Genomic DNA, 27,575 nt, shown 5'->3' with positions numbered 1-27,575 from the left:
TCAGCTTCAGTTATTCCTACTTTAGTTAAAGCCAGGAAAGCGACTTCCAGAAAGATTTATCATCGCACATGGAAGTCCTACATTGCATGGTGTGAACCTCTGGGGTTCCGTCCACGGTCTTATTCGGTTAGTCGAATATTAGCTTTTCTGCAACAAGGGGTTGAGCAGAAACTGGCCTTGAGTACTATCAAGGGTCAGGTCTCAGCATTAGCTATCTTCTTTCAGAAGCCTTTGGCTACTCATTCCTTGGTGCGGAATTTCATCCAGGGGGTGCGACATCTGGCTCCGCCAGTGCGCGCGCCGTTACCACCCTGGGATCTTAATTTAGTATTGTCGGTTCTTCAGAAACCTCCCTTTGAAGATATTAGGGATATTCCTCTACCTACGTTGTCCCAGAAGGTGGCCTTCTTGGTGGCTATCACTTCTGCACGCAGGGTGTCAGAACTGGCCGCATTATCTTGTCGTTCCCCATATCTGGTGGTTCATAGAGATAAGGTGGTTCTTCGTCCGAATCCATCCTTCCTACCAAAAGTGGTTTCAGAATTTCATCTGAATGAAGAAATTGTATTACCTTCCCTGTGTCCTAAGCCCAGTCATCCTCGGGAGTTTGCTTTACACTCCTTGGATGTGGTCCGGGCGATCAGGGTATACTTGAAAACGACAGACTAGTTTCGCAAGACGGATTCACTTTTTGTGATCCCGGATGGACCCAAAAAGGGGTTGCCTGCATCTGCCGCGACTATTTCCAAATGGATCAGACAGACGGTGGTACAGGCTTATTCTATTAAGGGTCGGGAGCCCCCGTTCCCTGTTAAGGCGCACTCCACTCGGGCACTTAGTGCGTCATGGGCCTTTCGCCATCAGGCGTCAGTGGTCCAGGTGTGCAAGGCGGCTACCTGGTCGTCGGTGCATACCTTTACAAAACATTATAAAGTTGATGTAATGGCATCGTCTGATGCCTCGTTTGGCCGCAAGGTTTTGCAGGCCGCCATTTGAGGAGACCAGTGTTCTACCTCGAGGGTTTTTTTCCGTTGGAATTTTTATTTGAGTCTCATTCTTTGTTTATAATGAGCCTTTAAAACTTCTAGTTTGGCACCGGTTGGGCCTTCTAGATTGGATTTTGATTTCTGTCAATCCCACCCCTCATTTGTGGCACTGCTTCTGGATGTCCCAGTTCTTGTGAATCAAGAAGACTACGTCTGTCAATGAGCGACAGAGAAAATCAGATTTTTGTAAGATCTTACCGTAAAATCCTTTTCTCTTAGCTCATTGACAGACGTAGTACCCGCCCCTCTATCATTGAGTTGGGTTGGGTTAAATTCTCTGTTGCTGCTTTGTGACAGAACTGATGCCTTGTAGCAGAGAGAGGGAAGATATACCCTCTGGGACTGCCCCTAGGGTGGAGCCAGAACATTTTTTCTTTCTGCCTAGTCCTACTCCTGCGGAGACAACATAACCCAGTTCTTGTGAATCAAGAAGACTACGTCTGTCAATGAGCTAAGAGAAAAGGATTTTACGGTAAGATCTTACAAAAATCCGATTTTTTCGGTTGTTTGACATTGGAAATGGCAGCAGCCATGACAGGTGGAGCCTTCTGGGAGGCGATTTAGACGGTGGGAGCCCCTCCTCATCCCCTGGTGCCGACTCCTGGATCATTTAATTTCCTTATCGCTGTTTATGCAGTGCAGATTCTCCTGGTAGCTGCGGTACCTGGTTTGTGCGGGGTGTTGTCTGGTGGAGTCCTCTCCCTCTCTACTGAGGATGGATTGGTGCTCTGTGGCTGGCAACTATGTGGGCTGCAAGAGCGGTGGGGGTTGTCCCTTAGTGTTTTACACTTATTTGTGGGGTCCTCCTGGTGACTCGTAGAGTCTTTGGAGCACATCTCCCCACCTCTCTGAGTCACTGGGTTTCATCCATCCATCGATGCACTGGCGGCAGTCCTGGAGTCCTTGGTGTCCTGGGTGGAGGTGGCTTTTTGGGCGATGGGCTGGCAAAAAGCACCATCCCCCGTCTTCCCCTGCCTCATCTGTCCCATCAGATCCCAAATCTGATTCAGCCACCGTGAACGTGGGTCACCCTGCTGGGTCTGCGACCATGGGCCCTAAATCCTCACATAGTGAAAAGGTTTCCTCCTACTTCTGCAACCGCGTAAGAAAAGGTGCTGGTGGACGCACTGATTGTAGCTATGCGTGAGACCTTAAAGATGGAGGACGTAGCTGAAGTTGCAGTGGAGACGCAGGTTCCCTTTGGCATTCACAAGCCATCCAGAGCAGAAAAGGTGTTCCCTTTCCCCTCCTGTTTTGACAGATGTGTCACTAAACAGTGGGGACAACAAAGCGTACACTTGAGGGGTCCCTAATCGATTTTGCTAGGTGATGCCCCTATGAGGAGCCCTTCTTAGGAAGTGGACTGTTCCATCGGTGGTGCACCCTCCGGTTTCCAGATTAAACAAGGCAACCATGATTCCAGTTGAAGAGTCCCCTGCCTTTAAGGACCCAGCTGACAGGAGGGCAGAGGCTGTGGCCTGCAATTTGTACACCCTAGCTGTTTCGGCACTGAGGCCGATATTCACCGTTTGCCCTGGTGTCGCAGACTGACTGAATGGGCTATGCTTTTGTGCCGTGACCTGGAGAGGGGTAGCTCCCCCCTGCCTTTGCTGAGCTGGTGTACCAGCTGCTCCAGGGGCTACAGTTAATCTATGATGTCTCTTTGGATGCGGCTCCCCTAGTGGCTTGGCTGTCTGTTTGTTTGGGCAGTGGTCCTTCAACGTGTCTTTTGGCTCAAATGCTGGTCTGCGGACCAGACTTCTAAAAAGGCCTTGACTGATCTTCCCTTTCAAGGAGATCACCTGTTTGGAGCTAACCTGGATGACCTAATTAAAGATCTCACTGGGGGAAGAGTACCTTTCTTCAGCAGGCTACTAAGAGCAAGGGCCCTCATCGTAGGCCCTCCTTCTCGGCTCAAAAGAAGGCGTTTTTTCGTCCCTCAGGGTTGACTGTCAGGGGATCAGAGCCCTTCTGGAGGATCCAAACAAACTTGGTCTGGCAAGGCAGGAGCAAGCTTCTCCAGAGCCGTGGACAAGACCCCTTCAGCATGAAGGTGCGCCCTCTCCCGTATCTTGGGTGGGGGGACATTTTTGCTGGTTCCTGGACCTGTGGACTTCCCTGGTACAAGTCAGGTGGGTCTACAAGATCGAGTTTCATCTTACCCTCTGGTAAGGTACTTCCTTTAAACGAGCAACTGTCCCCTGTCCGCTTACAGGCTCTTTTTTGGGCGGTACAAGACCTTTTATTTTAAAGGGTGATGGTCCTAGGTCTGACTTCCTGGAAGATTTTCAGGGGTTTTACTCCAACCGGTTTACAGTCCCAAGAAAGGAAGGCAAGGTGCAACCAATTCTGGACCTCAAGGCGCTGAACTGCTTTGTGCGGTTGCAAAAGTTCAGAATGAAGTCCGCTCTCATGGTGGTGGCTTCCCTGCATCAGGGGGATTTTTCTTGCCTCCATTGACATCAAGGACGCTTACCTTCACATTCCGGTATATGTCGGTCTTCCTCCGCTTTGCCGTGGGAGTGGAGCATTATCCGTTTGTGGCATTACCCTTTGGTTTTGCTTCAGGTCTTCATGATAGTGTTGGCCCCAGGGCTAGCATTGTTAGCTCAATGGGAGACCACGGTACTGGGCTACTTGGACGACCTTCTTCTGCAAGCAGAGTCCCCTCCCACTCTGGTGTAAAAACCTGGAATTTACCATAAGAGCTTGAGGGTGTTTGGCTGGATTCTGAATTTTCAGAAGTCTGCTCTGGTTCCGTCCACAAAGCTGAACTATCTGGGTCTGACTCTGGACTCCACCTTAGCCAGAGTGCTCATTCCTCTGGACGAACTCCAGAAACTGCAGGCTGTAATTCATCTCCTGCTTTCCAGCAGATGGTAATCCTTCTGGACTTGCATGTGGGTGCTGGGCCTAATGGTGTCTACCTTTTTGAGGCAGTTCCGTTTGCACAGTTCCTTATGAGGTCCCTGCAAGAGAGATTCTGGCCAAATGGGACAAGAATCCGCGGTCTCTGGACAATCCGATCTGGCTGAGCCGGGGAACGAACGAGTCCCTGATATGGTGGCTACGTGCTTCGGCTGGGCAAATCCTTCCTCCCCTTGTATTGGATAATGGTCACCATGGATGCTAGCCTGTGTGGCTGGGGAGGCGTCCTTGGCAAAATTGCTCAGGGGGTCTGGACACTGGAAGATCAATGTCATGGTACTCCGGGCGATTAGACTGTGCCTGGAACATTGGACGGATTGTCTTCAGTGGTGTCCAGTGCGCATTCAATTGGAAAATGCCACGGCCATGGCTTATGTCAATCACCAGGGGGGCACAAGAAGTGTCCTGGTGGCTCTGGATTTAGCCCACATTGTAAAGTGGGCAGAGCGGTTGGTTCCAGCCCTCTCCGCCGTGCACATTCCCGGGGCAGAAAACTGGCAGGCAGATTACCTCAGTTGGCAGGCTTTGGACCAAGGGGAGTGATCCCTTCATCCGAAGGTGTTTCATCAGTTTTGTCTCTGGTGGGGCATCCCGATGTGGACCTGTTGGCGTCCCGGCTCAACAGAAAGGTGCAGCGGTTTGTGGCTTGGTCACAGGATCCTCTGGCGGATGCGCTGGTTGCCCCGTGGGGTCAGAATCATCTAATTTACGCCTTCCCTTCTCTCAAGCTTCTGCCAAGACGTCTACACAGGATCGAGAAGGGAGGGATACCGGTCATCTTGGTGGCCCCGGACTGGCCTCACTGGTCTTGGTATGCCGATCTGGTGCGGCTGGTCGCCGACATTCCTTGGAAGCTTCCTCTCAGGGAGGACCTGCTGTCCCAAGGACCAATATTCCATCCTGCTTTACAGTCGCTGGCTTTGACGGCTTGGCTGTTGAACCTCAGGTGCTGATGGATAGAGGTTTGTCTGTGATTCCAACGCTGTTAAAAGCTAGGAAATCATCTAGGAAGATCTACCATCATACGTGGAAGACGTACATTGCGTGGTGTCTCTTGGGGTTCATCCTTGCTCTTTTTTTGGTGGCTTGGATCTTGACCCTCCTTCAACGGGGGGGTTAAGCAGAAACTGACCTTGAGTACTATAAAGGGTCAGGTGTCGGCCTTAGCGGTCTTCTTTAACGGCCCTTGGCCACATATACCCCTTGGTGCATACTTTTCTTCAGGGAGTTTGACACTTGACCCCTCCAGTGTGGTCTCTGTTGCCACCTTCGGACCTCAATTTGGTGCTCTCAGTCCTTCAGAAGCCTCCTTTTGAAAATCTTCGGAAGATTCCCCTGCTTACACTGTCCCAAAGGGTGGCCTTTTTGGGGGCTTTCACCTCTGAATTGGCGGGGTTAGCCTTAGTGACAAGGTGGTTCTTTGCCCTTGTCCGTCGTTCCTTCCTCAGGTTGTCTCTGATTTTTTTTTTTTGATCAAAGACATTGTGTTGCCTTCCCTGTGTCCTAGGCCAAAACATCCGAAGGAAATTGCTTTGCATGCCTTGGATGTGGTCTGGGCGATTAGGGTATACCTGGCAGCTGCGGAGTCTTTTAGGTAATCAGACTTACCTATTTGTGCTTACTGTTGGGCCTCGGAAAGGGTTGTCTGCTTCCTCTGTAACCATTTCCAGATGGATCAGACAGATGGTGATTCAGGCCCATTCCATCAAGGGTCAGGTTCCCCTTTTTCCCTGTCAAGGCGCACTCTACTCGGGTGCTCAGTGCCTCCTGGGCCTTCCATCATCAGGCGTCAGTGACGCAGGTTTGCAAGGTGGCCACCTGGTCGTCGGTACACACTTCACAAAGTTCTATAATGGGGGTGTGTTGGCATCTGCGGATGCTTCCTTTGGCCGCAAGATTTTGCAGGCTGCTGCTTAGAGGACCTGATCCTCTTTGAGGGTGTTTTGTTTTTTTCAGGTGAGCTCCAGATGTTTTGGTTGAGCTCCTGTTTACCTGGTTGGCGCTATATTTAGCCTTTGGGAATTTATCGCTGTTCTCACCCCTCATGTTTAACACTGCTTTGGGACGTCCCAATAGTTATAAAGATCAGGAGCTGTGTCCGTCAATGAATGATATAGAAAATGGGATTTTTGACTTAGCGTAAAATCCATTTCTCTGATGTTCATTGACGGACACAGCACCCACCCCTCTGTGGAGTTGTAATTCTTCTTACACTGCTTGTACCAAAACGGAGTACCTATAGCAGAGAGAGGGAGTATACCCCCTGGTACTGCCCATAGGCGTAGCCAGACTTTTTTTTCTGCCTAGTTTCCTACTCCTGTAGGGGGCAGTATTTCAATGGTTAAGAAGATCAGGAGCTGTGTCCGTCAATGAACATCAGAGAAATGAATTTTACTGTAAGTCAAAATCTCATTTTTGCATGACTGTCTTCAATGCTTCAATGTGTGGGGTCGCTGAGCTTGGAGGTTCTACTACCACCAACTGCTTTACTGGTAAAATGTGTTAAATATTTTTTTTTTTTAAATCTTTTTCATAACAGTGGTTGCTGAACCTGTTTATTTCTTCACTATAGCCCAGGTCCAGATGGAATGCGTAATGACGCGATACTACAAGATATGTCTCAGATGAGAATAAAACACCAGGAGGAGCTGACCGAACTCCATAAAAAGCGTGGAGAGGTAAATGATATTTAGTGCTAATTACCTGCTTGAATGAAAGCACAAGATTCAGTTCAGCAGTCAAGTTTTAGTATAAATACATTTCATTTAGTTTATTAGTATTTTTTTTTCTAAGCAGTGTTTGGTTAGGTGAATGGAAACTTACAGGATGGATAAAAGAGTAGCTCCATCCTTGTTGAGAAAAAAACATTCCCTTCTGGATGATCAATGTACATTGCAAGGATTTTAACACCCTTTGTTGCAGATTCCTACCTGGCATTGTTTTGAAGAAAAAACTGTCCCACTATGCCTTTTGGATACTGGTTCTGAATGGGAGTGATTAAAAATTGTAATCTGGTGCACTTGGAGTGTTCTACTGAGAAAATCTGCAGTGTGTGTATTCTTTTAGTTGTGATTAACCCTTACGAAGTATTTGCCAAGAAAAAGCAGTGACTATGGCTGCTGATTTTGGACTGGTGGGTAGATAGAAGACCAACAGCATTTGGTTGTAGGCTAGAGGGTCATAAGAGGAGCAAGATCAGCTGATCAGGGCAGGGAACAGGGAAGAGTAAAATCTGATTTTGGCCAGAAGCTAGAAGAGGTAGGTTGAGTGTTAGCCGATTATGGACCATTGTGAGTATAAATAAAGTGTTGCTCTGGAGAAGATGATCGTGACTGTAGGAAGGAGCTAGAGCAGAAACTAATAGTTGATTTTACTTTCAATGGCTGCTTTTTGGGACATTCACAGCTGTCCCAACTCTTGTCAGTCATTTTTGCTGAATTAATTGGGACCATGTTTTTAAAGCATAAATACAGCAGTGTACCATTTTTAAAAAACGAAACGTGAACATAGAATGTTAAGCACCATCATTTTATTCATCAAATTAATTTCTCAGCCATTTTAAATACTGTATAGGAATCCATGCTGGAGCTGGTCTGAAGTTAACGTGCCAGAGCTTGTTTGCTCAGATAATTGATATTAGTTCTGAAAAATTGCAATATCCCATTTAGTTGACTAATCTTGGTTATCCCTGTTCTCTTGTCAGCAAACTTCTATATAACATCCATTGTCTTTATTGTGGTTTAACTAGAGGATTAGGGACTAGGAAGAGCACGGGGTCTCTATGTATCTGACAACCTCTGTTTCTGGATGGTGCACCTTATGATGCTTAGATTTAGGGCAGTATATACCCAGGGACACATGACCAGAATGCAGATGGCTTGTGTTCCGGGTATTTGTCCCTTGGCGCATACTGCCCTAAATGTTCGTTTTGCTAGGGGCACTGTCCAACTGCAACAACTATCAGCCTCTTATAGAGTTTGACAGGTTGTCTTCAGCAGGGCTGGACAGTGCATCTGTACCCTTCACTCACAGCTAAACGTCAGCGCCCCATGCATTAGGGCTAAATGCCCATTATGCATAAGCATAATGGGCATTTAGCCCTAATGCATGGGGCGCTGAGTTTAGCTGTGAATTAGTAGTCAAAAGTGTTTTTGTTTTTTATCTTTCTCTAGCTAAATCTGTATCTGTTTGGATAGGTGTTGATGTGGGGGCACTCATAGGCTTCTGTCTTGCACTGATGTCAGTAGAAGGACTTCCTTCCTGTCATTTCATTACATAAAATAAATTAAAATGTAAAACCTACAAGAAAAAGTGCCCGGAAGCAGCAGCACTGCTCTTCCCCTCCCTCTTCACTGCAGTGGGAGCCAATGGCTTCTGCTGCTTTCAATGAAATCCAGTGGTCTGGGTGAGTCTATAGACACACACCCTGGCTCGGGATCGAGCCTGTACGTGTGCCACCATAGAAAGAGGGGGAGCCCAAAGTGCTGGCAGGGGATAGGAGAAGAGAGAGTGGGACAAAGCCATTGCACAGAACAGATAAGTATGACATTTGTTATTTAAAAAAAAAAAAAATACATTTACTTTACAGTCTCTTTAGGTGTATATTAAAAATGACTAGTGTGGGGGCTGTAGTGAGAGGTATTTCAATTACATCATTTTGTTTATCTGCTTTAACCATTCGCCACTAATTGAACTTGGTTAATAGTAGCAGTTGTGTGTAGCCTTAGGGAAGATGAACATTTTCAATACACTGTTCGATCTGTTTTCCATGGGCGGTCAGTAAATGTTCATGTCCCTCCCTGTTAGCTGGCTCAGACGGTTATAGAATTGAACAACCAGATGAATCAGAAGGACAAAGAAATTAAGACTAACAAAGAGACGTGAGTAGAAAACCATTGTTATACTTTTCATAATTTATTCTGCATCATCTACTTTATGCTTCTCTTCCTGTTAGCTGTGTAAATGTAGTTCTCCATATTACATTTTTCTTGAAGTGACCTTTTTGTATAATCGTTTCTGCAATTCTGAAGCTGCTGCCTTCTGTGCTTTTTCAGGATAGAGGAATATATGCGTTCCATTAACGGTCTGGAGACAGAGTGCCAAGAATTAAGAAATAAACTGCAGGAACTGGAGCGAGTCAATCAGACTTTAAAAGACGAATACGACGCCCTGCAGATAACCTTTAACGCTTTGGAAGAAAAACTGCGAAAAACCACTGAGGATAACCAAGAGCTTGTAACCCGTTGGATGGCTGAGAAAGCTCAGGAAGCTAATCGTCTCAATGCAGAAAATGAGAAGGACACAAAGTGAGGCTCTTTCACTTTCATTTGTACCATCTTCAGATGTAGTAATGTTTATGGTTTGTGTTACATCTAGGGCTAGGTTCACATCTTTGTGTTTACCTGCAGCTGCGTTTGCGTGGGAACAGCAGCCTATTCATTTGAATAGGGGCTGCTGAAATGTAGGCAAAAAGTCCCTGCACCCTTTCAAAAGCGTCTCTGCTGGGAAATGACATGATGCTTTAACACTATGCATTTCCACATGTGGGTAACAGTGCTGCAGTTTCCACTGCCTGGGGGTGCCATTAAGGATTATTGGCACCCTGGTGCATCTGGTTAAAAGCAGCCTGTTTTTTTGCGGCGGCCTTCGGGTACGGGAACGTTCGCGATTACACGCTTTCCTGCACCCGCAATAGTGCGAACCTAGCCAAAAGACACACAATATTTTTTAGTTTATTATTGCAGGGAATTTACTTGTCTTTGTTTTTAAAAAGTGTGATTTTAGCCAAACCAATTGAATTTCGATTAAACACGATAACCTACTGTAAAGACAGACAAGTGGGGCGCTTTATTACCATATTCTTGTTAAAGGACATAATCAGCGAAATAATGAACAATACATTTTATATTTGGAGAACTGAGCAGAGGATAGATGGTACCTATAAAATAAGTTAAATAGAATTTGGGCAGTAACAGGCTACATATGCTATGGAGTATTGATTCCTTTTTCTCTGTTCATTAGTGTAGAATTTTTACAGCCTCAAAAATGTGTGCTAGAGCAAGCCAATCAGATCTTGGAGGACAAGTACAACATCCTACAGATAACCTTTAATGCTTTCAAAGGTTGGTGGACTACAATCTCTAATGAGCATGTGCTTCTAAAGAGAAACTACAGATATGATTTTTGATGTAATCTTTTTTTTTTTTTTTTTTTAATATCTGTTGAGCAGCAGGGTGTTTTTCTGTCTTAGGCAAGTAATACATAGTTTTATTCTTGGCTGGTTCAGCAGGAACCTGCCGAGAATCAAGCCGTGTATGGGCAGGCTGAATATACCAAGTTGATCGATTGATCAGTGTGGGTATAAGCAGCATGCCAGGTTTTACCTGTGATTATTGCTAGCGGCTGCTTTACCTGCTAGCAATAATCACTGTCTTCTCCCGGTGAGGACAGCTTCCCCCTCCCCTCCTCAACCTGCAGTTTCAGTAAATAAATTTTCTCCCTGTATGGCTGGCCTTAGGCCAACTATTGATAAACAGATCTTTTCTATACAATGATAGGCAGAGAGAGAGCTGTCCTTTAACTAAAGCTCCACAACTCCACCAACCTTGCTGCTACTTTTTGAGTGATTTGCCTGATGGACTATAGCTGTAAATTTATAGCTGACTGCTCCCTTTCCTTTACTTTTCACATTGTTTTTCTTACTCAGCATTGTCACATTGCAAGCATTGCATTATACGTTCCACTTAGACTTTCCAAGTTGAAATACACGTTATAAGACAACTGCTCATTATTCCACCCTAGTGTAGACCTTAATGAGCCAATTATTCCCTGAGCAAAGTATTACGATTGGGACCTAGATTGGGCCTTTTTTGGCCACCCTTAGGCAATAATGAATGTAAAGTTGAAGCTTCTTCATCAGGTCTACTGCCAGATGGTATTTTTCAATCTTGCGTTTTTGTGTCTACTGTGTGTGTGTGTGTGTTTTAAGTACTTTTTTTAACACTAAGCAAATAAATAAAAAATCTATAAGAGGTTGCGTGTGAATGACACTAAACTTTGGTTTAAAAAATAAAAGTTCTATTCAACCTTCTATTCCAATCCTCCTCCTTCAAATTTTTTTTTTTTTTTTGTTGCTGTGATCTGAATTCCCGTTGATGGGAGGCAACGTTCGTTCTCCATTATCCCACTGTATGTAGGAATGTAGCCAACCCCTTACATGCTCCAGAGATTAATGTAATGCTCTGGGACGTGTAGTGTGCATATGACCACATCTAATGTGCACTGCTTGTTCCAAACAAACAGAAGTGAGAGGAAAGAGGAGTAGTTTGGGATTATACCTTTAGCTCTTGTATACACAATGCCATTTGGGTGACATCTCTGATCAGTAGGGGAGGTTAGGATTATAGTTGATTGAGATAACCTCAGATTTCGTGGTGTATCATTTGGCACAAGTGACATTACTAATGCTCACGATATCAGATGTAAGATTAGCTTCCATAAAAAAAAAAAGCATCTTATTAACTGGGTATTTTGCATATATTGTCTCTCATATACCACTATTCTTACAAAACGTTATGTTTAATGATCTCTAAAACAAGTTGGCATGTCTTTATATATACATATTTTTTTTTTTTCTCTAGGAGGAGACAGGCACGACTTCAGAAGGAACTGGCTGATGCTGCCAAGGAACCTCTGTCTGTGGAGCAGTAAGTATTAAGTATGATCATCTAATGAGGATTCTTGTCCAGGTTAACAGGAAATCAGCATGTGTATATTTTTACTTAGTGTAGGTCACATATATATATATATAATGTAAGAAATACATATGTGCCAATATGTGTGCAATAAGCTACCCCAAACAAATATATATCTCACACTAGTGTAATCATTTACCTGTATCTCACAACAATCTGACTATCATCTCCAAAGAGCAATAAAATCCATTCCTTAAAGTGCTTACAAAGTCCAAAATACAAATAAAGTGCTTCACGTTATTACAAAGTGTCCATCCTCCTTTGTTGAAATCAGTGTTTTGGCTGGAAGTCCTCTCCTCTACCTCAGAACACGCCACCAATAGAAGCAGAAAAAAAGAAGCGACCCCTTTATAGTAACATTGCTTCTCTTTTAAAACTTAGATGTCACAGGCTTGTTTAATGGCAGTGTTCATCCACTAATTGCCTATTCACAGTATTAGTAGCAATTACATGAAATAGAGAGATCTTCATATTGCAGACATCTTAACTGCAAAATATAAACTTTTAATATACCACTTGTGACACTAGTGCTTCACCCAACATTACAGGAACCAATTTCCCAGAAAGGGTGGGAGCACTGTGCATCACTTAACAGTTCTCCATATGTGCTTGCGTGTCCGAATAGCGTGATGAAGTTACCATGTCTTAACCCCACCTGACGACAGGTTTTTCTTTTCAAAAAAATTACATTTATGACTAAAAATGACTTTCAGCCCATGCTCCATACAGACATTCATTTAAAGAAAATATTGCCATATGTTCTTCTGCTCTCTATGGACAAGATTCCCAGTTTTTGAAAGAAGATATTACTTACTGCTTTAAAGTGAACAATAAGGGCCTGTTCACACTGAATGGAATCCCACGGCAACACACACAAGCATTGTAGTGCATCACACCACACAGGAGGTGACCCATCTGTGCTCTATGGTGCACTGCCTTGAAAAAGAAAGGTTGCAAGACCACCAGACAGGCGCAAATGGGCACACACCCATGCAAGGAAAAAAAAAAACATTAAAGTTAATAAGCTTGGTGTTAGCTTTTTCATCCTTCCAATAAAATGTGATTTAAAAGAAAAAATATTTTATTTATTGGCAACATGATGGTCTAGCATTAGACCAGTGTCACTAGAAATGTTGGTCAGTGGAACAGAATTCCTCCTCCATTTTCTATCACACAAATGATCTGTTTTCTATTTTGCCATTGGAAAATAATGGATCAATAGCACAAAATAGTCTTGGGCATTGAGCTGTTTGCTGACATTTCCTGTACCTGTAGAGGAATCTTCATATTATTTAACAAGGTCACATAACTGCAGTGCAAAACTTGGTACCATTAAAGGATAATGCACAAGTCTGCCAAACACACTGTCATGCCTGTGGGTAGCCAAATACAGTTTTCATAATGGCAAGTGTTTTTTTTGTGAACTGTTTGCTTCCTTTTATTATTTTTGTATTTGTATGTATGGTTTAGACACAAAATAAAGTAATCTGTTTACTAGAATGTAAAGAATAATAATTGCATTTGCTGTCTTCCTGTCTGACACTGTTGTCCTCCACCCCTCCATTGTATACCTTTTGGTTATGTACTCAAACATGCTTTCTTCTGTTTCTAAATGGCTGTGCGTATTGATATGCTAACATTGCTTCTTGGTTTAAAGCTTCACTGGGCTGGTTAGTTTAACATAGGGTGTGTATTTCCCCTCCTGCAGAGATGATGATATAGAGGTGTTAAATGATAATGCTGATGTCTCGGGGGATGCTGCAGCAGCGCCACCAATTGGGCGAATTTCCAGGTGAGTGGGGACTCGTATATTTATCCTGTAGATAGGGAGTTTACTTGTCATTGTGTCCTTAATTCAGAGTGCATGTGTTTTTTTTTTTTATAAACTTACCAGTTGTCTTATTTTAACTCTTGAGAATGGCCAGTTTTGTTTTGTGTTCTCACTTGTAGGGTTAAGCTGTTAACTGAATGCATCCCATGCATAAGTGCTAACCTATGTGCACATATCATCTATAGCCCTTGTTGACGTTCTTGCAGTGCCACGCTTCACGCATGTTAAGGGTTTATTTTACCAGGGGTGTACATTTTTTTTGCTGCAGTTTACAGTGCAAGCAAAATGCAAGGACACCATAACATTGTTTTCCTCAGAATGTGTTCCAACGAATGTGTCCTATTGCAGTGTATTAAGAATCTTTCTGCAAAGCGGGTTAACAGGCGTTCTGTTGGGAACTAACTCTAAGGGAAGGCTTTTCAATAACAAAAACTGAAGCTGACATTGTACATTGAAAGCAGGAGAGTTGAAAATGTATGACTTAACGGAGGCACAGACAGCCAAAAAAAAAAAAACTGACGAGTTCTAGTCCCTCTTCACTTGATCCAAACTAAAAAAAAAAAGTTTTGCCTGTTTTTGTTTTACTTTAAACTTAGATGTCCGAATAGATGGTTAAAGAGACCCTGTTGCCAAACCACTACATTTTTTTTTTATTACCTGTGCAAGCCTCCCTTATATAGACATCCAAAAGCCTTGCTGCTGGGTGCTGCCATATTGGACTTGATGTCAGTAGACTCATACCTTTCAATTTACACTCTCTATAGTATTCCCCTTTTGCTTCATCTCCCCTATTTTCTATCTTCTTTAACCACTTTAAAACCAGCTGCCGCAGATATACTGCGGCAGGCTGGCTCTCCTGCGTAAACCGCCGTACCCATATGGTGGCTTGCGGGAGCGGGTCTTGGGCACGTGTGCGTGCCAGCTCTAGCCCTGCAGCTAAGCAATGAGTCCGGCGGTCGCGATGGCTGCTGGGAACCCAGGGGTCGTTGCAGGGACTGACAGAAAGCGGTGTGCGGTTGTAAACACGGCACACCGCTCATCTGTCACTTCTTGAAACAGGGCTCCTGTGTTCCTGTTATCTCGGAACACAGGAGCCCTGTTTCCATCTACCAAGCCTGCCCCCCACACAGTTAGAATCACCCCCTAGGTACACATTTAATCCTTTGATCGCCCCTGGTGTTAACCCCATTTCTTGCCAGTGTCATTATTGCAGTAACAATGCATATTTTTAGCACCGATTACTGTAGTAATGTCACTGGACCCCCCAAAAGTGTAAAAAACGTCAGGGGTCCGATCCGCCGAAATGTCACAGTCCCGCTAAAAATCGCAGATCGCCGTCATTACTAGTTAAAAAAAAAAAAGACCTAAAAATGACATAAACCTTTCCCCTAGTTTGCAGACGCCATAACTTTTGCACAAATCAATCAAAATACAATTATTGGGATTTTTTTTACCAAAAATATGTGGCAAAATACAAATCGGCCAAAAATGATGAAAAAATTTTAAATTTTTTTTATTTAAATTGTCGCTCTTTTTTTGTTTATAGCATATGATCAAAAAAATGCAGAGGTGATGAAATACCACCAAAAAAAAGCCCTTTTATTTGGGTACAGCGCCGTGCGATTGTGCAGTTTTCAGTTAAAATAACGCAGTGCCGAATCACAAATAATGGCTTGGTCATTAATCCTTCCGGTCCAGAAGTGGTTAATGTATCCACTTCATGTTTGAAAAGTGTAGCCATAGTGTTAAAAATAGACCCTATATGCTCTAATGTATACCTATTAGAAGTAAAAAGAAATGAATGTGTATAGGAGATAAAAGTTACTAAGCTTTAAAATCGTAAGCTATTATATAATAGTCCTTGCTAAATATAGACTGTATTCTGAAAACTTGAGTAAAAATCATCCTGTGCATGTAAAATTTAGGTTAGGTTCTGTATTGAAATGTATGTTTCAACTAGTTTGTTGAGTTTCTGGTGATATTTTTTTGTGTGGGATGGCAGGAGTGAATTTATTTCTGTTTCTTTTGGACAGCTTCTTTCCTCTGTCATTCATATACTTTCCATAGTAACTAACCTGCATGTATGTTGCTTACAAACGTACATATTGGCATTCCAAGTAGTATCCATTTCATACTAGCTCTTTAGTTTGTCTTGCTTGTAGCTGAATGTTGTCTTGGTGTCTTGTAGGTTTTGTGGTCATTTATTTATGAGTTACAGGGATCATTTTCAGTTTGAATCTTACTGATGACTTGGCTTATTCCTCTGCTCCCTCTAGTAAGAGACTCTCTCAGCCTGGCGTAGGAGGCCTTCTGGATTCTATCACTAATATTTTCGGGTAGGTCTGCACTTTTCCTGTATGACATCTCTATGATCTAGAGATTATTATTACTATGGTGGTCTAATATAGAAGATGAAAGACCAATTCACTACTGTTTTGTACAGGCTGCATATTGAAGTAGTGATGAAGAGTTGAAAAGGACCCAGTTTGTGCAGAACATTGACTTGACTGATGTTTCTGTAGCTTTCAGATGCTCTAAAATTGTAAAGAACTGTTTGTTCTATTGTTAAAGACTTTTTTTTTCCACAACAGTGGTTTGGTTTATTGGGCATTAAAGATTTTTGATTATTATTTATAGGTTGAACTAGATGGACTTGTGCTATTTTTAAACCAGACTAAGATATGCATATATTTTCACTGTACTGGCTGAAAATGTGTACTTTTGAGGGATAGATTTAGATTCTGATCAAGCATACTTCCATTTCGCTGATCTCACATTCAAAAACCCCAAAGGAAAATTTGTGCTTTATAAGAAGCATAAAAAAAATCAGCATGTTTTTCATAGCTTTCATAAGATGCACTTCTGTCCGGACTTACTGTGTAAATCTTAGTAATCTACTACTACCAGCTACAAGTAATTTTCTAAACTTAAGCCAAAACCAAACTCCTCAGCAAATGCATTTAGTAGGGTATATATTTTTATATAGGTTAGATTCAAAACTTCCTATGTTGAAGTTTAAATTCTCAGTATATCCAATAACTATGAGCTTTACCAGTTTGTCTGTTTTATTTTGGTTGTGTTGCTTCTTTACTCTGATCACACAACTCATACTTGGCTACACTGTAGGTAAGGTGATACTGGACAGATACAGATGTCACAAGCAGGCAATAGCAGTTGTAAGTTAGTTTTACCTGCTGTTGATTGTTGGCCTTTCTATTGAGCAGTTCATCAAAAATCAAGGTTCACACAAGGGCACAATAGTGTTCTTTGGCTTTTTTTTCTGTGGTTTGTAACTTTCTTCAACTTCTTATTTAAAGAGAATCAGTCAGGATAGAAATATTGGAGCTTCTATTGTTTTCTTGTTTAGAAGGTGTGCGATGTATTGCTGTCCCCTTTTATTTTACTGCTAAAAAAGTTACTGACCAGGAATAAGTTATTTGCGTATACAGTGTCTATGCATTGGATATACACATGCTTTTTTTCATGTGAGCGACTTGGAAATTACTGAAAAAAGTTTAAGGATGATAGCCCTGGAGCATGCAAAGGTCTACTAAATAGAACATTTGATTGGATGATGTGAGTTTGTCACACATATTCTTGACTCCTACAAATGCTCCTAATCCATAGGATTGACACCTCCAGGTCTCTGTTTGCATCTTTCAGTTTTCACTGCAGCAAGAATCATTAACCCATGGAGAAAAATAGAGAGGACAGCTTTTTGGCCACATTTCTGACTTGCATCTTGCACTCTTTTTATTGTAGTCCAGTAGGACCATAAAATGCATTTGGTGGACAGCAAAAAGAGGTCACACCTCACAAGACTGACGAGTAATAGCCATTTGCTTGCTGGATTATGGGATTCTGGAGCACAATGAATAGCATTTAAAAGTATGGGTATGTGTCTGGAATAGCTAGCTGTAGCTGAATACCAGGCAAACATCTAAATAAACAGATCTGTATATGGGAGCTGTTTTATCGGTCAAATGGTTTGTATGGCTATCTGAACTATCCAATCAGATGCGCCCATCAGTTTTTTAGGCGGATCCTCCATGCATCCCTATGGGGCAGCGGATGTCAGTGGAGACATGTCCGCTGATACCTGCTGCCATCTCGCATATGATCCTCTCTGTGAAATCCGGACGGATGAGAGCGGACAGGCTGTCTGCTCTCATCCGATTCCCCCATAGAGAGCAAGCAGCGGGGCTCTGACACCTCCCTCTCCGCACACAGTGCTGAGACGGAGCTGTCATCCTCCTGCTCAGCGGGGATCGGCGGATCGATCTCTGCTGAGCAGAGAATGGTCCGCACCGGACTGCGGACCGTGTAAAAGGAGCCTATCTCTGTCAATCTAGGTCTGAGATTTACACAGCTCTAGCACACAGCACAGCTCTCTTTGGCATATTGGTAGATCTGATTTTTCTCTGCTTTGGTTAAAGCTGAACTCCAGGCAAACAACTAAAATACAGATAAAATACATATAAAGGAGCCATTTCTCTTTCATCCTTCTAGGGATAAGGGATAAAAGAATTCTTAGAATGTCTTGTTATACTGCATCCTTCGGGAGAAATGAACACAGACAAAAAAAAAAGCTTTTGGCCAGGTCAGAACAACGCTGCCCAGAACAATCATGCCTCAGTTATTGGCTGGTGTCCTTGGGAAAGTGGACATGTTTTTCAGCTCTGCTGTTTCCTGTTCTGCTGCTGGTGGATTTATGCTGGAAAAATTAAATCCTGGAAGTTTCATAAGTCTGCTCACAAGCGCTGGTTTTCTAGTTTTTATACTGTTGTGTGATGGCAACAGCTCAAATGTTCTGGACCTTTCTCCAGGCATCTACAGATTCTTGTAGCTTCAGGTCAGATATGAAAACCATAGACTGCAAGCCAGTTAACCAAGCAGTGCAGGTATGCTGCTATTCTATGTGCAACAGGCCTACAGTTCACACAGGATCTTCTTTCCAAGGAATGTTTTGTCATCCCAGCTTGCGGTTGCTGGTTTTACCAACATGGCTGTTGAAGCTCTGTTTTTTTTTTTTTTTTTTCTTTCCTTTGGGTCAGAGCGTATCCGAATTTGTGTTTCCTATAATGCTAATAATTAGGAAGGCTACTTCCTGTACAGTCTATCATCAACCATGGAAAGTGTACTTGGTGTGAGGCTGGAGCTTCTATCCTAGAAGTTTCTCTGTGGCTCATATCCTCTGTTTTCTATTGCTGGGTCTGGACCAGCATTAGGCTCTTGCCATTTTCAAGGCCAGGTCTCTGCCTGTTTGTTTTGTTTTAGAGACCCTTCATTTTTTACTCATTTATTTAGACCTTTTACTGGGAATCTCCCATGTAGCACCTCTCCCCCCCCCCCCCCTTTAGCGCCTGTCTTATTGTGACCAATTGGTATCTGAACTCTCTACATTTCAAACATCACTGAGCCTATCAGAGATATTCCCCTCCGCATTCTCACCCACAGGGTGATTTTATCAGTGAGACGAATGCCTAAAGTGGTGGACTTATGCTGTAAAGAATCTCTTCTTGGTTTTCATAAGGACAAGATGGTGTTGAGGACCAGGAGTTCCTTCTTGTGTAAGGTAGTTTCTGTCTTCATCTCATACAGAATACTCTTTTCCCATCCCTCTGTCTGGCTCCAGTTCCCTCCATTGTCTGGGTGTGGTTCCAGCTGTTTCTAAGCCACTACATCTTCATTAAAACTTTCTTAGGTGTATTGGGCAGACCAGCTTTTAAAATTATGGTCTCAAGGATTGGTTTCAGTCTTTTCTTCTTGCACATGAGTGGAATGTCGGACCGTTTTCTATTGAACCAGCCGATGTCACTGGACACGTGGCCTGCGTGTACTAGGATTTACTGTATTTAGCATCATGCACATTTTCTAGTTTACAAATTAAGCTAGTCTTCTGTTTTTCATTTTCTAAATTCTACCAGGTATGGATGTTCAGGCCTCCTCTGATGTTGGGTCCTTCATGCAGCTTTTTGAGCTGTTGCCAGTCCCCAGTTTTCTGTTTTTTCTTCGCCTTTTGTAAATATTTTACATTCTCCTCCAGGTGAGATCAGTCTCACACTCCACAATCACATCCCAGGTGTTGCTTGGTCTCTACATTTATTAGATTTTTTGTTATGTAGCACAATACACATGCAAATGTTGCTATAGCTGTATAGTTGTAAAAAAGTTTTTATTGTTTATATATTTTTTTTGTTTTGCGTAATGAAATTAAAGTGTAACCAAATGCATAAACTTTTTTTTCTCTTACGTCCTCCGACAGTCGCCGCCCACTTCATATTCATCACCAATGGGGTTATGTCCTTTATTCCGTAGGAGTAGCTAGGCAATAGAATATGTTAGTACAAAGACTTTTAACATATCCCACCCCCAGGGGGTGGTCCCCTCAGTACATAACCCTCCACTTCCTGTATCCAACTCAGTTTCATTTGTCTAGCTGTCAGGAGTAGCTGGAAGTTTCTGTGCTGGGGCACCTTGTCTCAGCTCTCTTTCCTTTCTTTGGATTTTATTTGAGTTTTTTCTCTCTTTCTTGTTAGCTGTTATTTTACCAGCGTTAGTTAGTTCTTCGGAAGAAGAGGATCATGCGGGCTGCGTCTCGGGCTGACCCCCCTGGTAGCAGGCTGTGGGTCAGTGGCTTCTCAGCCCGCCATCGAGCGTTCAGTCAGGTATCGCTCCTGAGTTATCTGAACGACCCATCCCTGTTCCGTGCAGGGATGCTAGGTGAGGTGGCTACCTCACCGGACGCTGTGCGGTTTCTCAACCCACCTTCTGATGCGTCCTGGATGCGACTCTCCCTGCCTCATGTGCAGCGGTTTGTTCGCCTGTGCGGGTCCCCCACGCCATGTAAGAGGCTGCGGCCCACAACAGTGCGGCCTGAAGGGGCGCCCTCACCCAATTCACAGGAAATCGTTCGATCTGGCTACTAGATCGAGTTTCTCTCTCGGCCGGAGAGCAGATTTTTTCCCTCAAGTCTTCTGTTATCCCCGGAGCGTTTGCGGGACCTGCATCTAGCGGTGCAGGACCTGAGGGCTCAGGGAGTGGTGGTCCCGGTGCCTCATCGGGACAGATTTCGAGGGTTCTATTCCAATCTGCTCACCGTGCCCAGGAAGGAGGGCAAGGTGCGTCCGATTCTGGACTTGAAGGCGCTGAACCGCTTTGTGCGGGTGCGCAAGTTCCGCATGGAATCCCTGCGGTCGGTGGTGGCTGCCCTGGTTCCGGGGGAGTTCATGGCTTCCATCGACTTGAAGGATGCGTATCTTCACATCCCGATTTTCGAGGGTCACCAGAGGTACCTTCGATTCGCCATAGCGGAAGATCATTACCAATTTGTGGCGTTGCCTTTTGGTCTCGCCTCGGCTCCGAGGGTGTTCACCAAAGTGCTGGCACCGGTTCTGGCTTTGTTGAGGGCCCAGGGCATTTCGGTTCTGGGGTATCTGGACGATATTCTGGTTCGGTCTGCGACCAGCCAGAGTCTGGAGAAGGATCTGTCCGTCACGTTGCAGACTCTGCATGATTTTGGTTGGACGATCAATTTTCCAAAGTCGACATTGTGCCCATAGGTTCGGATTTCTTACCTGGGTATGATTCTGGACTCTGTCCAGGCGAAGGTCTTCCTGCCGGAAGAAATACTCGCAGCTCTTCAGGAGGCAGTCAGGTCCCTCAGGGACGTTCCATCTCCGTCCATTCGGACGTGCATGCGGTGTCTGGGATTGATGGTCTCGGCTTTCGAGGCGATTCCCTTCGCCCAGTTTCACACACGGGATCTCCAAGCGGAGATATTGTCCAAGTGGGACGGGCGTCCGCAATCTCTGGATCTCCAGATGTCATTGAGTTCTCAGACCAGAAGGGATCTTCTGTGGTGGCTTCAATCCCCCTCAGTATCGGGGGGCAAGTCTTTTCGTCCCCTTTCATGGTCGGTGATCACCACGGACGCCAGCCTGTCTGGCTGGGGTGGTGTTCTGGGCGTTCTGTCCGCCCAGGGTGTTTGGTCGACGGAGGAATCCTCCCTTCCGATCAACGTTCTGGAACTGCGAGCGATACTCCTCTGTCTTCGTCGTTGGACGGACAATCTTCACGGCTACCCGGTTCGGGTGCAGACGGACAATGCCACGGCGGTGGCTTACATCAATCACCAAGGGGGCACCAGGAGTGCCCGGGCGGCTCGTGAAGTGGCCGCGATTCTGTCTTGGGCCGAGACGCATGTCCCGGCAATATCGGCAGTTCACATTCCGGGGGTGAAAATTTGGCAGGCGGTTTATCTGAGCCGCCAGACCCTGGACCAGGGGGAATGGTCCCTTCACCCGGCTGTCTTCCAGATGTTGTGCGCGAGGTGGGGTCTTCCGGAGGTAGACCTGCTCGCGTCTCGTCTGAACAACACAGTACCACGGTTCGTGGCAAGGACGCGCGATCCTCGGGCAGACGCGTCGGACGCGTTGGTTGCCCCGTGGCTTCAGTACCAACTGATGTGTGCGTTCCAACCGATTCAATTGCTGTCCAGGTTCCTTCGCGGAACCGACCACGGTGATTCTTGTGGCACCGGACTGGCCTCGCCGGTCCTGGTACGCAGACCTCGTAAATCTGGCAATCGACGCCCCGTGGCGTCTGCCTCTTCGAGAAGATCTTCTGTCGCAAGGACCGATCTTCCATCCTGCTTTACAGTCGCTGGCTTTGACGGCCTGGCTGTTGAAACCGAGGTCCTGAAGAACAGGGGTCTTTCCCCTGAGGTCATTCACACCTTAATAAATGCGAGGAAGTCTTCCTCGGGGAAGGTTTATTACCGTACTTGGAAGGCGTATTTTGCCTGGTGCGAATCCAGGGGTTTCTCTCCTGACACTTATTCGGTGTCTAGGGTGTTGCCCTTCCTTCAGACGGGTGTTGACCAGCGTCTGGCGCTGGCCACGATCAAGGGTCAGGTGTCTGCTTTGGCCGTTCTTTTTCAACGGCCTGTGGCATCTGATTCTTTGGTTAGCACTTTTGTGCAGGGGGTACGTCATCTGATCCCTCCTAGGAGGGACCCTCTTCCCCCTTGGGACTTGAATCTAGTTCTATCGGTATTGCAGCGTGCTCCTTTTGAAAGGATCAGGGAGATCTCGCTGTCTTTGTTATCCAAGAAGGTCGCCTTTTTGGTGGCTGTCACCCCGGCTCGTCGAGTGTCGGGGCTGGCAGCCTTGTCCTGCAAGTCTCTGTATCTGGTTGTGCATTTGGACAAGGTGGTCTTGCGACCTAACCCTTCTTTTCTTCCAAAATGGGTTTCGGACTTTCATCTCAATGTGGACATTGTCCTACCTTCGCTTTGCGCGAAGCCGAAGCATCCGACGGAGGTGTTGCTTCGCTCCTTGGATGTTGTCCGGGCGATTAGAGTCTATCTCAAATCGACTGAGTCTTTTCGCAAGTCGGATGCCTTGTTTGTCCTTCCGGAAGGTCCTCGGAAGGGCATGGCGGCGTCGGCTTCTACAATCGCCAAATGGATCAGACAGACCATTGATCAGGCCTATGCTTTGAAGGGGAAAGTTCCCCCTGTACCTGTGAAGGCGCACTCTACCAGATCTCTGAGTACGTCTTGGGCCTGTCGTCATGGGGCCTCTGTGGCCCAGGTGTGTAAGGCGGCGACTTGGTCGACCGTACACACTTTCACGATATTCTACAGAGTAGATGTTCAGGCATCGGCTGATGCTTCCTTTGGCCGCAAGGTTCTTAGTGCGGCAGTTCCCTAGAGCCCTTGTTACGGGTTCTTTGGCTTTTTGGGATATTTGTTTTTTCCCTGGGTTTTCTTGCTCCTGTTGAGCGAGTGTTTTGTTCTTATGCCCAACTGGTTTCCTTCCTTTGGTAAGGTTCCTTTCTCTGATGGGGAGACGGCGTTGCCTTGGGCGCGGCTACGTTCTTCCCACCCCTCATGTTTACACTGCTTTGGGACATCCCCATTGGTGATGAATATGAAGTGGGCGGCGACTGTCGGAGGACGTAAGAGAAAACGGAATTTTTGTAAAATCTTACCTGTAAAATTCCTTTCTCTGAGTCCTCCGACAGTCGCCGCCCCCGCCCCTCTTTTGGGGTTTTGATGTACTCTCTACTGCTATTCCACTGAAACTGAGTTGGATACAGGAAGTGGAGGGTTATGTACTGAGGGGACCACCCCCTGGGGGTCTGATATGTTAAAAGTCTTTGTACTAACATATTCTATTGCCTAGCTACTCCTACGGAATAAAGGACATAACCCCATTGGTGATGAATATGAAGTGGGCGGCAACTGTCGGAGGACTCAGGAATTTTACAGGTAAGATTTTACAAAAATTCCGTTTTTTTTTTTTTTTTTTTTTTTTTTTAGTTTTGGATAGAATGGAGAGGGAGTAGAACACCTGTCAGTTTTCATACATGTGTCCCTGTAAGGCTCCATTCACACTAGTACGACTTGTCAGGTGACTTGTGTGCCCTCAAGTCGCCCCAAGTCGCTTGTCATAACAAATGCAATGTAAATGAATGAGAGCCGTCTTAATATGCACTACTGAAGTCGCTCCGACTTCAGAAAAGGTTCCTGTACTTCTTCAAGGTGACTTGTATCCGACTTGTGCCAATAGACTTCAATGGGAGTCGCCTCCAAGTCGGATCCTGATCTTTTGTCAAGCGACTTGTTATCAGACTTTCCAGGAAGAAAAAAGAGATTAGCCAGGCATTCCCCACATTGCAGCCATGCCTACAGTTCCTATATACCAGGGATCCTCAAACTACAGCCCTCCCGCTGTTGCAGAACTACACATCCCATGAGGCATTGTAAAACTCTGACTTTCACAGACATGACTAGGCATGATGGGAATTGTAGTTCCTGAACAGCTGGAGGGCCGTAGTTTGAAGACCCCTGCTATATACCATTATCTCTGCCTGGTCTGTGTGAGTGGCACTGGTGGACACAGATAAGTGGCACTGGTTGGCAGTGGCACTGATACGTGGCACTGGTTGGCAGTGGCACTGATTCGTGGCACTGGTGGACACTGATTCGTGGCACTGGTGGACACTGATTCGTGGCACTGGTGGACACTGATTCGTGGCACTGGTGGACACTGATTCGTGGCACTGGTGGACACTGATTCGTGGCACTGGTGGACACTGATTCGTGGCACTGGTGGACACTGATTCGTGGCACTGGTGGACACTGATTCGTGGCACTGGTGGACACTGATTCGTGGCACTGGTGGACACTGATTCGTGGCACTGGTGGACACTGATTCGTGGCACTGATATGTGGCACTGGTGGACACTGATTGGTGGCACTGGTGGGCACTGATTGGTGGCACTGGTGGGCACTGATTGGTGGCACTGTTGGGCAGTGGCACTGGTGGACACATACGTGGCAGTGGCACTGGTGAACACTGATACGTGGCACTGGTGGATGCTGATACGTGGCACTGGTGGGCAATGAGGAAATGAGTAAAAGAAAAGGGGAATTGGGTCACAACACATCATATTCTGATTGGCTAAATACAAAGTCGTCTATCATATAAGTCGCTTTAAATAATTCACAAGTTGCGCTGAAGTCACGGTAAAGTCGCTCCGTCATGGGGCGACTTATGGTCGCGGTAGTGTTAACCGAGTCTTAGAGAGATTTACCCTCTCTAATTGTCATGTTTTTTGTTATTGTCGAAAGTGAAAATAAAAGAACATTCCATATTTTGGGTTTTAACACCAGAATAGTAATAGAGGGAGAATCTTCCAATAGAGACATTTATTCTGGTGACACCCCAGGAATCCCTAACTTTGAAGGCATTTCCTCTCACTTCCTGTTTTGGCTATGGAACAAGGAAAAGAGAGGGAAAACTCCACAATGGGACAGAGATAGTTAAAAAAAAAAAAAAAACTGACAATTTATAACCCCAACTTACTCTACCCAAAATGGAAAAAAAAAATGTTGCCTTTTTAGTTTTTTTTTTTTTTTTTTAAATAACAAACATGTTCTACTTACCTTCTTTGTGCAGTTGGTTTTGCACAAAGCAGCACGGATCCTCCCCTTCTCGGGTCCCTCGTTTCTGCTCCTAGCCCCTCCCACCTGTCGAGTGCCCACACAGCAAGCAGCTTGCTATGGGGGCACCCAAGCCATGCTGCAGCTCCATTCAGACACAGAGCTACCGTTTGCCTCTGCCCCCTCTCTCACATCTGATTGGCTAACTGACATTGATGGACAGCAGTGGGAGCCAATGGCGCCACCGCTGTGTCTCAGCCAATCAGGAGAGAGAGCCCCGGAAAGCCGAGGGACTCGTGGACATTGCTTGATAGAGATGGGTCTCAGGTAAGTATTAGGTGCTAGGGAGACTGCTACCCCAGAAGTTTTTTTTTTTTTTATCCTAATACATAGATTACATTAAAATAAAAAACCTTCTGACTTTACAACTCCTTTAATGTTTCTGTATATTGGTGTATGGATAATGGCTTTGTCATTCTTTGAGAAAACACTATGCCTAGCGCAAAACATGTTGAAATGGAACTTGTTCCTGCTAGCTATTTTAATAAAAAAAGATTAATATGTTGCGTCTCGGTTTGCAGCCTTCCTGTTGCTGGTACAAATATTAGCCTTTGTTGCTATGTTGCCCACCCCTATGTTGGAACCCCTTTGGACATCCTAACCGTATAAGGATTCTAAGAATTATTGTGTCCCTCAATGGACGTGAAAAAAAAATAGGGTTTTTAAACTCACTGTAAAATCCTTTTTTTTGAAGTCCACAGAGGGACATGGGTCCCTTCTCTGTGTGTTTATTTTCATGCCCTCAGTGCTACCTTGCTACAGATCTGAAGGTTGTGGGCGGGATTATCCTTTGCTAGCCAATAGATTTTTTTTGTATTTGTCACCAGCCTTTGTTTCTCCAGTAAGCGACAGTATACTGTAACCTCTCAGTCGAGAATTCTGACAATTTCTGTGTCCCTTAGTGCAGTGGTCCTCAACTCTGGTCCTCTGGGCCCACTAACAGGCCAGGTTTGCAAGATAACTAAATTACATCACAGGTGATCTCATTTGCTGCTCAGTGATTGCAGTATTATAGTCTGCATCTCCCCAAGGTAATACTTAAAATCTGGCCTGTTAGTGGGCCCTGAGGACCGGAGTTGAGGACCACTGCCTTCGTAGACTCACATGAAAAAAAATGTACCATTAGTACAATAATTCTGTTTTTTTCTGCCATAGAAGTTGGCCATTCAGTTCTGGGAGTTACACAACTCTGCCATACAGCACAGTCCCCCCCCCCCCCCTCTGCTAAATACTTACTGGTCTTCCCCACACCCCCAACTTTTGACTAGGCAGTGAGTGAGAAGTGACCGATCCAAGAGCTTAGCATTGGGCTCTCTCCTTGCCTACATATGGACTGATTGGATCCTTGTTTCTAGTCTGAGCTCTGCTGTGTAGGGATTGCAGGAGGCTGATGTCCGTTCAAATTCAGGTACCTACGTTGCTTGAGTTTAAAAATAATGTAATGTTTTGTCGCAAGTCCAACTGGTGGGCTTTGAATCAAGAATTTTCCTGATTAAAAAATAATGTAATTATCTTTTAATGAATACAGAGCTGATTTATTTATTTTTTTTAAAGCTGCCTGGGGTTCAGCTTTAAGTAACAGTTACAAGTTTTTTACCTCACCAAGCCAATGACTGTCCAACCCATGACCGTGAAAGGAGAAGCAGAAGGCTGATGAGCATATCTTTGTCATTCTGCTTTCTCCTATCAGCATGTTCCTTGTTGGTATGAGTGCTGCAGCACAACAGACTGGCTCCTTGTGCTGCCTCTCTCTCTCTTGGTCTAAGTTTTGCTGTACAGGGACTGCAGAAGGCTGATACTAAGCCGATTTCAGGTACTTACACTGCTTGCATTTGAAAATATATTTAATGATGTATTAATAAAAAGCTGCAATAATTTGTATTTTTTATATCTGCCTGGACTTTAGCTTTAAGGATCAGGAGCCGTTTTGGCGGTAAGGACCTTCCACTGGGTTCCTTTTAAAATCCACATGAAACCTTTTTGAAAAGCTTAGGGTTGTCAGG

At 44.8% G+C, this 27,575-nt stretch overlaps 1 protein-coding gene across 5 annotated transcripts in view; it reads left to right on the top strand.

Moving 5' to 3' along the window:
• The window catches only part of ATG16L1 (autophagy related 16 like 1), a 101,970-nt gene that overhangs the window by 35,767 nt on the left and 38,628 nt on the right, over positions 1 to 27,575 (top strand). For 2 of the 5 annotated variants that reach the window (XM_082249967.1, XM_082249966.1), the window contains exons 3-8: positions 6,547 to 6,652; positions 8,781 to 8,854; positions 9,029 to 9,280; positions 11,615 to 11,680; positions 13,437 to 13,520; positions 15,836 to 15,895. In XM_082249967.1, the coding sequence (XP_082106093.1) occupies positions 6,547 to 6,652; positions 8,781 to 8,854; positions 9,029 to 9,280; positions 11,615 to 11,680; positions 13,437 to 13,520; positions 15,836 to 15,895 (642 nt within the window). The remainder of the gene's footprint in view (positions 1 to 6,546; positions 6,653 to 8,780; positions 8,855 to 9,028; positions 9,281 to 11,614; positions 11,681 to 13,436; positions 13,521 to 15,835; positions 15,896 to 27,575) is intronic. The other 3 variants (XM_082249969.1, XM_082249968.1, XM_082249970.1) reach the window with 2 other exon arrangements.

Source organism: Pelophylax lessonae, assembly GCF_965119305.1.
Source record: "Pelophylax lessonae genome assembly, chromosome: 3".
NCBI classification, from domain to species: domain Eukaryota; kingdom Metazoa; phylum Chordata; class Amphibia; order Anura; family Ranidae; genus Pelophylax; species Pelophylax lessonae.
The sequence above is the reverse complement of the archived record's forward strand: the minus strand, read 5'-3'. Positions and strand labels throughout refer to the sequence as shown.